Source organism: Drosophila subobscura, chromosome A (assembly GCF_008121235.1).
Source record: "Drosophila subobscura isolate 14011-0131.10 chromosome A, UCBerk_Dsub_1.0, whole genome shotgun sequence".
NCBI lineage: Eukaryota > Metazoa > Arthropoda > Insecta > Diptera > Drosophilidae > Drosophila > Drosophila subobscura.
The window spans coordinates 4,045,608-4,057,765 of record NC_048530.1 but is presented as its reverse complement, the minus strand read 5'-3'; the positions used below and the strand labels follow the sequence as shown (position 1 = coordinate 4,057,765).

The 12,158-nt window shown below is 45.6% G+C and overlaps 3 protein-coding genes and 2 long non-coding RNA genes across 5 annotated transcripts; 3 read left to right on the top strand and 2 right to left on the bottom strand.

Moving 5' to 3' along the window:
- Nucleotides 1-291: 291 nt before the first annotated feature.
- LOC117892728 lies at nt 292-574 on the top strand. The gene is made up of 2 exons (XR_004648741.1): nt 292-337; nt 400-574. It is a non-coding gene; the product is annotated as an uncharacterized LOC117892728 (long non-coding RNA).
- Nucleotides 575-1,096: 522 nt separating this feature from the next.
- On the bottom strand, nt 1,097-1,811 carry LOC117893539. Its single transcript, XM_034800191.1, has 2 exons — nt 1,767-1,811; nt 1,097-1,705 (listed from the first exon to the last, which is right to left on the bottom strand). Exons 1-2 carry the CDS (start codon nt 1,809-1,811, stop codon nt 1,244-1,246), a joined length of 507 nt encoding a protein of 168 aa, XP_034656082.1. The 3' UTR covers nt 1,097-1,243.
- A 2,565-nt stretch (nt 1,812-4,376) lies between these two features.
- Nucleotides 4,377-5,850, top strand: LOC117893532 (bromodomain testis-specific protein-like). The gene is made up of 3 exons (XM_034800178.1): nt 4,377-4,509; nt 4,644-5,771; nt 5,833-5,850. The coding sequence occupies exons 2-3, from the start codon at nt 4,647-4,649 to the stop codon at nt 5,848-5,850; spliced, it is 1,143 nt and encodes a 380-aa protein (XP_034656069.1). The 5' UTR covers nt 4,377-4,509; nt 4,644-4,646.
- A 16-nt stretch (nt 5,851-5,866) lies between these two features.
- On the top strand, nt 5,867-7,451 carry LOC117892630. The gene is made up of 5 exons (XR_004648734.1): nt 5,867-6,646; nt 6,713-6,896; nt 6,959-7,193; nt 7,257-7,366; nt 7,430-7,451. It is a non-coding gene; the product is annotated as an uncharacterized LOC117892630 (long non-coding RNA).
- A 796-nt stretch (nt 7,452-8,247) lies between these two features.
- Nucleotides 8,248-11,852, bottom strand: LOC117892189 (eukaryotic translation initiation factor 5B). Its single transcript, XM_034798318.1, has 5 exons — nt 11,533-11,852; nt 11,209-11,461; nt 10,011-11,060; nt 8,673-9,947; nt 8,248-8,595 (listed from the first exon to the last, which is right to left on the bottom strand). The coding sequence occupies exons 2-5, from the start codon at nt 11,405-11,407 to the stop codon at nt 8,513-8,515; spliced, it is 2,607 nt and encodes an 868-aa protein (XP_034654209.1). The 5' UTR covers nt 11,408-11,461; nt 11,533-11,852; the 3' UTR covers nt 8,248-8,512.
- Nucleotides 11,853-12,158: the final 306 nt, after the last annotated feature.

Sequence of the window (12,158 nt, the reverse complement as noted above, 5' to 3'; positions counted from 1 at the left end):
AGAAGCGTACACAACGGAAGGTCAAGGACGAAGACGATAATTAAGACTCCTTCCTACCAACCGTTCAACCGTTCAAAATTATCTGTCAAAGAATCGAGTGACAAATCTTCGATTTGCTTCTATTTAGTTTGACATTTCCCACTCCCTTGCAGGTTACACAACACTTGACGTACTTCCCACACATTTTACCTTTCTTCCATTTTCGTCGGAGTTGGAAGGAACTGTTCCAAGCCAGTGATGGTACCTCCCCACATCCTCCACTTCCATGATGTGAGGATGTGGGTGAATGAATGGATGGCATCACAAACACATTGTTGCAGCTTCTTCTGCGTAAAAGGTAGGTGGATTCCGCCAAATCATTTACTCTAAGCTTGACCACTTATCCTTCATTCCATTTAGATATACCCATCCATCCTTTCAATCTATTTTCAACGCATAATGAGGGCTTTAACTACACTTTGGACACTCTACTACACAATTGATCTATTTTCAACGCATAATGAGGGCTTTAACTACACTTTGGACACTCTACTACACATGTGAAAACATGAATTTCAACGCCAATGAATATTGGTAAGTGTACGAATAACCCTAATACGAGTGCAAGTGATAGATTTTTCTTATTTAAATCTCAAGGAAAATATTTGATGGAACCGCCCCACAATTTTACGCATAGAGAATGTGTGGAGCAGGGGATCGCATCACTTTTCCGCTGACACTCGTAAAAGTTACCAGAAACCAGAAAAGTAAGACTCAAATATCATCGGATTCAATTTCCATATTATTAATTATGTTCTGTCTTCCTACAGGCAATCCTGGATACGATTCTAGGGACTTAGGATCGCAGATCTGTTAAAATTATTAAATTATCGTTATTAAATCAAATGTTGCTTGCAATAACCAACATTTTGTTGCATATTTTTAAAGTATTTTGGAGGGGTGGATTGCTGAGCCGCACATCGGGACAAATTCGGACGGATTTTGCATTAATATCGGGCCCTAGTTGACATGTCTAAACACCGATGATGGTATTCGACTTGCAGAAATGTTCATGCAGATCTGTTAAACGCCCAATTGCCAGAGAGACAGAAGCAAGCGCAGTGCCAAATGCAATTTTACTATAAATAAATCATTTCAATGTGAGACTTTTTTGTCAAAACATAAGACACAGATCCACCAGTCCTTCAGGGTCAATTGGTGGCAGATAATTTAGTTTTTCTTGCTGCCGAACGGAGTCCTCCTCCTAATCGGAGGTCCAGACGTGGGCTACGGTCTCGTACTGTTTCAAGCGTTCGTTGTACTGGCCAAAGAAGAAGGCCTCGGTTTGGTAATGCTTGAAGAGATGATAGAAACCCTCATGGACGTACTTGTTGTTCCACACCCAAATGCAATGGTTCGGGAAGTACGTGACAATGCGGTGTCTGCCGCGCACATCCAAATCGCAGAACATGTGCGTTGTGTGCAGATCGTAGGGTGCATCCACCTCAATGGCCACTCTCTTCTTGCGAATTAAGTGCTTCGCGGCAGCAGTTGTTGTTGCTGCCGGAACTGGGGCACCTTTGCTTGATTCCAGCTTGGTGGAGTTCACTAGGGCACCCAGGACGGTGGGGCTGTGCGCTGGCTCATCTCGTTCACTGGCGGCTGAATCGCGGTCGGTGGAGTTCGGTGGCAAACTTCTGGCATATCCACTCGTCAGCTGTGTCAACTGTGAAAATATATGAAAAATGCGTCGTAACGATATGGGCAAGGTTAAGAGGGTTACTTACCACGGCGAGTAGAGCTGCCAACAGACAATTTATTGGAAACTTCATTGTGTGGCAAACAAAGAATCTAAAGAACTAGTAGAAAAAACTACGAAATGTATGTACGTATTCCTGCAAGAGCACGGAAAATTTGATTAGTTGGAAATAACGGAGAACAATCTCAGCAGAATCGAAGCTACTGAAAATCTTAATAATGATTCAAAGACAACTAAAGCAAAAGCGTGGAGATACTCAGTTTTAAATTTGAGTAAAAACAAACTTTGTATTGTTTGCCCTGTGGTATGCATATATATTGAATATCTACTGTACCAAGAGTACTTAAAGTGAACACACTGTAACACTTTGTTGCAGTGTTTACATAAACAAAACCCCGGTGGCCGAAATATGAGTCGATCGGCGCGCTCACAGTTATGTGCAAGTGTTAGCATTCTGTTACACGCGCCGGCCACTTGACCGAACTCAAGTACATATACTTATACTTATGTATGCATATACCCCTGCGCTCCAGCTTAAGAGAGCATAATTATATACATATAATGCATAGCATATACATAACCGTCTCTCTGCTGTCCAACTGTGGGCTTACTTACTTAGAGCCTAAGGACAAATGTAACAAAAGAGATTCAACTGAACGTTGAAAGCGGCACCTTCGCTGCTCCCAATTAAATAAAAGATTATTCAAACAAATAAAGAACCATTCTTCTTCTTACATGGCGACCGTGACAGGACCTACAAATATTAAACGTAAAAAAAAAATGCAGAAAAAATTTAAAATGTAAAAGCAAAATTAAAACAACAGACGCAAAACAACAACAACCAACCAGCAGTCTACAAGTACGAGTGGCAGTCCGTCACTTGTACCAACGATGGAATAAATACGCAAGAGAGATTGCTGACAAAAGCAACAAGTGTGAGGGGCAATCCGTCCCTTACGCCAGCGCGGGAGACCTGGAGATTGGAATTAAAAAACCAAAAGTCTGAGTGAGTAGAGTGCGAGTAAGGGGCAACGCGGAGGCCAGAAAAACAAGATAAATAAAAGAATAGCACACATTAAGTGGCAAAAATTAACTGCTGAACTTGATTTTCTGAAGGAAAGCCTCCAGCAAAGAAAGCCAAATACCGCAACTCACTCAGCAAACATCAAAATTATTAATGAAAAACTAATTAAAAAACCACAATCTCCCAAGCCGTTGCCGAGAAGACCTGATGTCTGTCCGAACGACTGCCCTGGACCACTACACGCTGCGGCATGCAAATCCACCTGCTTCAAACCAAACACCAGTGCGAAGACTACTACACCGACCCCGCCTGAGCCAATAGGCCACGGACATCTGCAACAGTGAAGACAACAGCGCGAGGGGCACTCCGCCACTTTCGCCTACGAAGGAGCGTCAGCGTAGCCAAACCGGCGACGACCAGCTGAGGCGGAGGAGCAACATCTGGAGCAACAACAGGAGCAACATTATAATATATATATAATAAAATTTGTAAAATTGTGCGGAACCATCTCCGCTCAATTAGAAGTATAGCCCGTAAAGCTATACAAAAAAATAATAGGTAGAAAGACTTGTTAACTTAATGCAAAGTAATGCAATATCAAAATTTAATGAGGATACAACAGCCCCGTCCCGCAGCTTATGTTTGTTTTTTTCACATTCTCTCATTCACACTCTGCTTCTGCATTGTGCGGCCTCTGCCTCTGCCTGACCATGCTGCCTCGAAACCGTCGTTGGTGAGTGGGGACTTCTCGACTATGGCTTCCGGATCGCCACGGGTCTTAGTGGTGAGATGGCACAGCTTCTGCACAGCCCCTGCGAAAACTTCAATATCACAGGGGGCAGCCGACAGCCGTCCTGGGACTTCTGGGCGTTCAATTTGGGCAATGAGGTCAGCTATGCATTGCTCATAGCCCTCATGGCACTCGGCGTACATATCTTGTATATCTTGTAGGGTTTTGGTCTACCGGAGCCTCGCCCATCATTGCCACCGAACAGGCCTCAAACTCCGCATCCACCTTTGCCCACAAGTTCTGCAATTGGTCTCGGCGGACCTGAGAGATCTCGAAGGATGGTGTGCTGGTCCCGGGGTGGTGAGCCGTGCTTCCATGGTGGTCAGCCTATCGATGGCTTCGCATGGCTTCGAACTTCGCCCGTGCGGAGGTGACGGATGACTGGGCCATTGGAAAGGTGTGGCGAGGACTGTTCGAATTATAGTGCGGATGCGAAGGCACCTAAAGCGTGATCGGCTAAGGGAACAAAACCGATTTGGTCCTCGCCGCAGTGGCAGAATAAAAAGGAAATTATAATTCAGACACTTCTCTGGCTCCTCTCTGACACTCACTCTCTTGTCCGCCCATCAGTTAGATCCTCTAAAGATCTAAAGATTGATCTAAAGATCAATCAGCAATCAGCGTTCCAATTCGTTCGTAGTTAATTTAAAAATGGAATTTAATAGAACAATGAACTCAATTTCGTGGTCAAAATATCCTGGAAAGTATATAATATACATTAAATGGTCGTGCCCGATCCATTGCCTTTGGCTCATATCGGTCGCTGATATATCGACAGAGCCCGTTTTCAGTTGCCATATTATTGGCATTGCTCAACACTGAATATCGATAGCACACAATGCGTGTATCGATGTGCTTACTTTTGTATCGGCCATCCCTAGAACTTTTCAGATGCTTGTCAAAAAAAAGCAACTGAATAAAAAATTGAATTAAACTATCAGCGAGAAGAAAAGGCATGTAAGTACGCTCTACACTTGAGTTTTTTCGGTTGATAGAACGTGGAAATTCGAACATTCTACGAACAGTCTACCTGTGGCAATTGGAACAGCCATTTGGCCGGTCCAAAATCTAATTGAAATCTCTATTCTCAGACAATGGATGATAGGCGGCGTGAGGACTTTGCGAAAGCCTTATTCGTGCTCGATAACCAGAACCCAAGGGAGAAGCGGCCGCCACGGTGTGAGCCCAGAGTGCAGCCGGTAAATGGCATTGTGCAGCCCCCGGTGATGCCGCCACCCAATCGTAAGGGAAGGGTCACCAATTTCCTGTTAAAACTGAGAACCGCTGTGAATGCGTTGTCGCGCAACCCTTCCTCGCTGCACTTTCGCCGACCTGTCGATGCCGTGAAGCTGAACATCAGGGACTACTACGAAAAAATCGCAAACCCCATGGACTTGAACACAATCAAGAAAAGATTTGAGTACACATACTACTGGGGCGGTGCAGACGTCCTGGAGGACATTCTATTGATTTTCGAAAACTGCAGAACCTACAACAGTCCGGATTCGACCGTGTTTAAAGCTGCTGTCACCCTGTGCGAATGCTTTTGGCTGCGCATGGCGAAAATGCAGCAGGAATTGCACAAAGAGTGTAGGGCTGAGGCCAAGACCAGGCGTCCGCGGAAGGCATCCATTTCAAAAACTTCTCCATTGCCGAAGACCCCGCGCCAGGAAAAGGCTGTCATTCCGAAAAAGACTAATGTGGAAATCAAGGATTTAAATCAGCCAAAGGCAGACGATCCACTGCCTTCATTTGAGGCCGTTCCCAATCAACATCCGAATCGGCACCATTGCAAACAGTTCACGCCTGTGACACCGGCCCGTCGTGGTCGTGGCCGACCTCCGGGGCCACGAAGTCTGACCCGAGCTGACGCCGATAGAAATGCTGTTATCTCGCAAGAATTTCCAGTCGAACCAGTCCTTGATCAACTCAGCATAAAGGCTATCCTGATGCCTTTAAATCTGAAGATCGAGCGCACATACAGCCAGACCCTGATCAAGGCTCTACGTTGTTGTGCGGACTCTTGGCCATTCAACAACTCGTCGATCTGGATGCATTTTGGAGAAAATCGGCATTATGACTTCCATCATAAGCCTCTGGATTGGGACATACTGGAGAAGATGCTGGCGGGCGAGCAGTTTAAGGGCTGGAACTGGTTGCTGATTAAGTTAAACCGAATGATGGAGAACGCAATGTCCTGCTTCACCGTAAACCCATCGGTACGCATAGCGACAGTGAGGACCTTCGAAAAGTTCGTGGAAATGATGAATGATTATGAAGAACGCATGGCGCACGTAAAGGCGACGGCTTATGAAGCGGTTCGTTTGAAATTGGACGCCATGACCCCATCTCAAAAGCAGTTGTTGAGACAGAGCCCTATGAAGAGGATGATTCATTGCGGATAATCACAACAATTCTGGGCAAAACGCAGCTGATGCACTACCTTCAGCCACCCGATATAAGTATCCCAGCATATGTTGATACACATGGTGACTGCAGACAGGTGTGGGACAGCAACATGGATGATTTGACATTGTATGAGCTACGCACTGTCATCCATATAGCATTGCAACATAATGTGCCAGCCACTACGAAAAACGGCAAAATGGAATTAAGCATAACGGAATTCCCCCTCAAAGTAGTATCAATATTAAATGAGGCTATCCTTCAAAGTAGACGCCTCGATTCCGATTTGCTGCCATTTATGACAGCTGATGAACTGCAAGTTATGACGGAAGTGTTGGAAAACAGGTTGCTCAAACTCAACACCCTCTTGAACATATCAAATCGTTCGGGTACTTTAAGTAGACATGCCACTCCCAGTAACGGTCAGGATCTGGAACCCTCCGGTTTAGCAACAATGGCGAAAATGGCACGGTTATCTGATGATGAAGAGGAGGAGAAGGGAGGAGGAAAGCATGTTAAAAAAGGAGAGACCTAAAGGAAATCGTAAAGGATGGAAGAACAAGCGAAACATATGGAAAATTACCCATGCAAAAGCCCACTCCCAAGAAGCGTACACAACGGAAGGTCAAGGACGAAGACGATAATTAAGACTCCTTCCTACCAACCGTTCAACCGTTCAAAATTATCTGTAAGAATCGAGTGACAAATCTTCGATTTGCTTCTATTTAGTTTGACATTTCCCACTCCCTTGCAGGTTACACAACACTTGACGTACACTTCCACACATTTTACCTTTCTTCCATTTTCGTCGGAGTTGGAAGGAACTGTTCCAAGCCAGTGATGGTACCTCCCCACATCCTCCACTTCCATGATGTGAGGATGTGGGTGAATGTGGATGGCATCACAAACACATTGTTGCAGCTTCTTCTGCGTAAAAGGTAGGTGGATTCCGCCAAATCATTTACTCTAAGCTTGACCACTTATCCTTCATTCCATTTAGATATACCTATCCATCCTTTCAATCTATTTTCAACGCATAATGAGGGCTTTAACTACACTTTGGACACTCTACTACACAATTGATCTATTTTCAACGCATAATGAGGGCTTTAACTACACTTTGGACACTCTACTACACAATTGATCTATTTTCAACGCATAATGAGGGCTTTAACTACACTTTGGACACTCTACTACACATGTGAAAACATGAATTTCAACGCCAATGAATATTGGTAAGTGTACGAATAACCCTAATACGAGTGCAAGTGATAGATTTTTCTTATTTAAATCTCAAGGAAAATATTTGATGGAACCGCCCCACAATTTTACGCATAGAGAATGTGTGGAGCAGGGGATAGCATCACTTTTCCGCTGACACTCGTAAAAGTTACCAGAAACCAGAAAAGTAAGAGTCAAATATCATCGGATTCAATTTCCATATTATTAATTATGTTCTGTCTTCCTACAGGCAATCCAGGATACGATTCTAGGGACTTAGGATCGCAGATCTGTTAAAATTATTATATTATCGTTATTAAATAAAATGTTGCTTGCAATAACCAACATTTTGTTGCATATTTTTGAAGTGTTTGGCTGGGGTCGGATGACTTGAGCTCTCCACAAAACTGAATGTAACAAATTCTATTGTTTCTATTTTTATTTACACACATAGCATAGTACTTGCTTTAGTAATACATTGGAGCTTACAACTAGTCTGCTTTTCCACACGTACTTTGCACATATGTAAATGAATTACATATGGAGGAGTGATGGACATTTTTGCAGCTGCTTCGTGAGTTCAGGGTTGGGTTTGGTTAGTATTAAAGTAAACTTATTAGATGTAGAAATAATTAATATATTTATACTGATATATATAACATTATGTTTAGTCAACTTAAAAACTGCGTATATGTATTACTGTTTACATAACATAATGAGGACATTCTGTGCTGTGCATGTCGGTGATTTTCTTGCAGCTGCTGCTGCTGCTGCTGCTGCTCATTGCCTTCCATTGCTTAACGTAGGATGGTCCGACTAGAGTCGCAACTTTTCCAATGCCTTTCAGCTATTCATTTGCTTCGGTGTGTGGGGTTACCTTCCTTTAACTCTTCCCCATTCAACTATACAACTACAATTTACACTTAAAATTACAAAAAAAAAAAAGCATAAAACAACTGGACTGGGTTCAGGGTTCGGTTATAGCTAGTCATGTGTGTTTCTGTGTGTGTGATAGTGATGCTCGACAGGCCCTTACGCAAAATTTAAACATTTTTCAAACCACAAGGATGAATTTTGCTAAAAGATTTTCGTTCTAAATGAAATTTTCATTAAAATGTACAATAAAAAAAAAAGAAAACTTCTTTTTGTTGCTTAAGAACTAAGTGGCAAAGGGAAATAGGGAAATTTAGAAAATTAAAAAATACAAAAGAAGCAGCCTGTGGGGCTGGACCTGTGTCGCCAATTCTTCAGTGAATTGTTGAGAGTATTCGCGTGTGTGTGTATGTGTGTGTGTGTGTATTTGTGTTTGTTATTCCATTTTTTGTGGAGCTTCTTAAGAGTCTAATGCAGTCATGATGTCATCCAGTGTACCCCTGGAGATGGCATGCCGGCTGGAGCTCAAACTGAAGTCGGGCTCTATGGCGGTTGGACAAAAATGGATCTCGATTAAGACCATGGCACTTCAGGGAGTGATAGCTAACGCCAAAACTCACCCACAAGGCGACCAAGATCATCATCCTCGGACGTGCGCTCGGGCTCGATGCTGAAGTATGATTCTGGTATTGGCGATGCGCCACCACGGGACGTTGTATCGATGCTGTTGATGTTGCAGTTGTGCGTGGATATGAGCTCATCGGGCAAGGTGGGCGATGGTGCGGCTGCCGATGTGCGTGGCGGTGTCACAACGAGTTCCTGATTAATTGAGGTATCGGTCGCGGCGCTCATCGATTTGAAACTGGCCTCCGAGTCGCCAGAATCGAGGCGCAACGTTGCACGTGGATGGGGCAGCGTCGGGCCGCTTCTGTCCGGACTCGATGTGGGCGTATGCAGCTGACGCACATCCTCCAGTGACGCCTGTATCTCCAGTATATCCTCCTCATCCTCGTTCGACAGCATTGATGTTACTGCTGCTGCTACTGCTGCTGACTTGCTCTCACCTGCCACTTCCAGTGTGGCACCCAGATCCATAATCGCATCGATATCATGTTTATCATGAGATTGCTCCTGCTCCTGCTCCTCCTTCTCCGATTCCTCCAGCACCAGCTCATCCAGGAGCGTCTCATCGACCAGATCGAGCAGATGATCCTCCTCCTTGCTGGCTTCTTTCGCCTTGCGCATCTCTTGTACCAGTTCCGATTCCACCTCTACCTCTGCGCCCAAGTCCGCTTCGGGTACTATTTCCACTGGCAGCACGCTGCACTCTTCGTTTTCCTTTTCCTTTTCCTTAAATGAGTTTACATTTTCCTCCACGTGGCTGCTGTCTTCGTTGGCCTTTTCGTCGGCGTTTGCTTCCTTTTGGTCGGTTAAGTTGCTGGCATCTTGGTCCGTTTGCTCCTCGACTTTGTCTTCTTTTTCATTTGCTACAGCGACTTCTTTCGCTGCGTCTGCCCCTACTTGGTCTATCAATTTATCTGCGCTGCTGTTGCACTTTGCTGCCAATGTCTGTTCCAGCTCCTGCTCCTGCTCCTTCTCCTCCTCCTTCTGCGTCGCTGCGTTTGTTTTTGTCTCTGTTTGTTCTGCTTTCCTCAGCGGTTCGTCTAATTTCGATGATTTGTTCATCATTTTTCCAACCTTTTGGATTATTTGTTGATATTTCTTCAGCTGTTTCTGCTCCTTCCCCCAGTGCTCCTTCTGCTCCTTCTGCACCGGCAGCTCCATTTCCACCTGCTCCGAATCACTGTCGCTGATGGTCGTCGTCACGGACATCTTCTTGCGCTTCTTGGGCACCGGTGTGACATCTCGTTTGGTGCGCGGCAGTTCGTTGGGCACTGAAACAACACACAAAAAACTGAACTAACAATCGTGGGAACCATGCTGAATGCTCCGCTTACCGATATACTCCTCATCCTCGTCATCGTTCTCGTTCTCGGGCTTTTGATCATCGTCGAGACGCAGGCTGGCCAATCCCATGACCGGAACACTCGATGCTGAACGCTTGAGCTTGCGACTTGGCGAAGCGCCACCGTTGCTCGAGCGGCGCCTATCCCTGCCCGTTGGTGTGCCCAGGGCAATATCCTCCAGCACATTGCCAGTTGCATCCACACGCTGGAGGCGCGTGGGTTTCGGTGTACCTTTTCGCTTCAGTCTCATGCCCAGCGCAGAGCGACGCGGGCTGCTGCCCAAAATCTCCACAGACTCGCTGAAGGACACCGTCAGATTGGACTTGCGAGGTCGCCCCTTGTTCGGGCTCTTCAGCGTCTTCTGAACCCTGCTCGTAGCTGGCCCACCGCTGCCGCTTGCCTTGGGCTGCGACTGCATCTGCATCTGCGACATCTGTGTACGCTTTATCTTCACATAGCAGCGAAAGAAACGCGTGCCATAACGATTGATTAACTCCTGGCTACGTTGTGTCGTTGTCGTCGCTTTTTTACTTTTGCTCGGCCGCCCCTTGGTCTTCGTCGGCGAGTGCTGATGTGCACGACTTTTGGTGCCACTCGGCACCAATGGCACCTTGATGTGCACCTTGGGCTTCTTTGGCGGCGAGGGAGACGATGTATCTGTGATGTCACTGGCATTCGGCAGCTTCTTGGGGCGACCGCGTTTGCGTGGTCCGGACATTGGTGTGGCTGGGTACTTGCCCTTGGCTGTGGTGAATTTCTCAATTTCAGCTGTGGTCAAACGCTTGACCCGCACGCACACCGGCTTGATCAGCTGCTGGCCGCTGGATGCTATGCGGGGTAGATCCGCAAACGACTTTTGCTGTGCCTTAGTTTTGGGCGGAAATGAATGCAGCAAGGAATCGCCCACAGCACAATCATTATCATCATCATCGTTGTCCTTGCCATTTGGCTCTTTTTCTTCGGCGAGTTCACGGGAAACTGTGCGCTTGAGGCGAACCCTCAAACGTTTGCATGGCTCCACGAGATCATCCTCAAAGATTTCTACATACAAAAAAGAGCATTGCATGCATGTATTGGTGTATTCGTACTCGAAATGTGTGCACGTGCTAGGGTAACGGTGCATGTGTGCGTGTGCATGCCAAAAGCTTTGAGGTGGTCCGGTACACACACAACGGTCCAAAATGCTTACCCAAATGACGCGATGAAGAGGCGCTGGCGGCGGCTGTGCCTGCTGTGGATGCTGCGGCTGATGTGTCTGTTGTGGCAGCCTTTGTCGATGGCGTCGGAGATGGTGTGCCCGGCAATTGGGAGGCACCTCTCGAGTTCCTTGGGCTCTCACGAACTCGTAGTGGCGGCGGTGCCGCTTTGACCATGTCAAACAACTCCATAATCTGTGTGTGCGTTTCGTTGCGTTATTTGCGCCGTTCTTTCCCCGTTCTCCCCTGACCATAGAATTGCAACATTTACAGTTACTGAACTTGCACAGCTTGTTTAAATATTTGATGATGCTTACCTCTCCGATGGTTTTGAACTGTTTCGCGGTTTGGTTATTTTGTTTGTTGCCACCTAAATTCCTTTTCATTCAACAAATTGCACAGCAAAAAGAAAATTAACGCGGACTAGACACAGACGCCAACACACACACACACACACACCAATACGCTCGCGCTCTTCGCACACACACACACGCACCACATGCAACAAAACCCGTCGCGATGTGCTGTTATCGAAACTCTGTTATGGTTAATTGGAATGCTACGCGGGAATAATCAAAACAATTGCACAATTGGGAAAACGAAGTACAATTGGAAAGATCACAAGTGTACTTGCTTATATACTGAAAAAATTTAATACTAATTGAAACAGGGCACAAGGCTAGTTACTTTTTATTTCACCATTTAATATATGTTCCACTGATTGCCTGTGGAACGCTGCAATCGCACTACAATATCGATGAGACCAGCTATCGCACTGTGGTATCCGGAAGGGTAGTATATCGTTACAAATTGTTGCGCAAATAGCATGCAGCTTGAGTCAGCGAGCACATTGTGAATGCGCAATTTGAATGAAATTTAAAAATGCAAAAAAAGAACATCTCTGGCTTTGTTCCAAATTGTTTTATTTGAAGGATTAATAAAT

Excerpts from the sequence above, each read along its gene's own strand:
- LOC117893532 (XM_034800178.1), top strand. The coding sequence starts at position 4,647 with ATGGATGATAGGCGGCGTGAGGACTTTGCGAAAGCCTTATTCGTGCTC.
- LOC117893539 (XM_034800191.1), bottom strand. The coding sequence starts at position 1,811 with ATGAAGTTTCCAATAAATTGTCTGTTGGCAGCTCTACTCGCCGTG. Across the intron at positions 1,706-1,766 it reads TGGCAGCTCTACTCGCCGTG|TTGACACAGCTGACGAGTGG; the intron begins GTAAGTAACCCT and ends ATATTTTCACAG.
- LOC117892189 (XM_034798318.1), bottom strand. The coding sequence starts at position 11,407 with ATGGAGTTGTTTGACATGGTCAAAGCGGCACCGCCGCCACTACGAGTT. Across the intron at positions 11,061-11,208 it reads CTCTTCATCGCGTCATTTGG|AAATCTTTGAGGATGATCTC; the intron begins GTAAGCATTTTG and ends TTTTGTATGTAG. Across the intron at positions 8,596-8,672 it reads TGATCTTGGTCGCCTTGTGG|AGCCCGACTTCAGTTTGAGC; the intron begins GTGAGTTTTGGC and ends CAACCGCCATAG.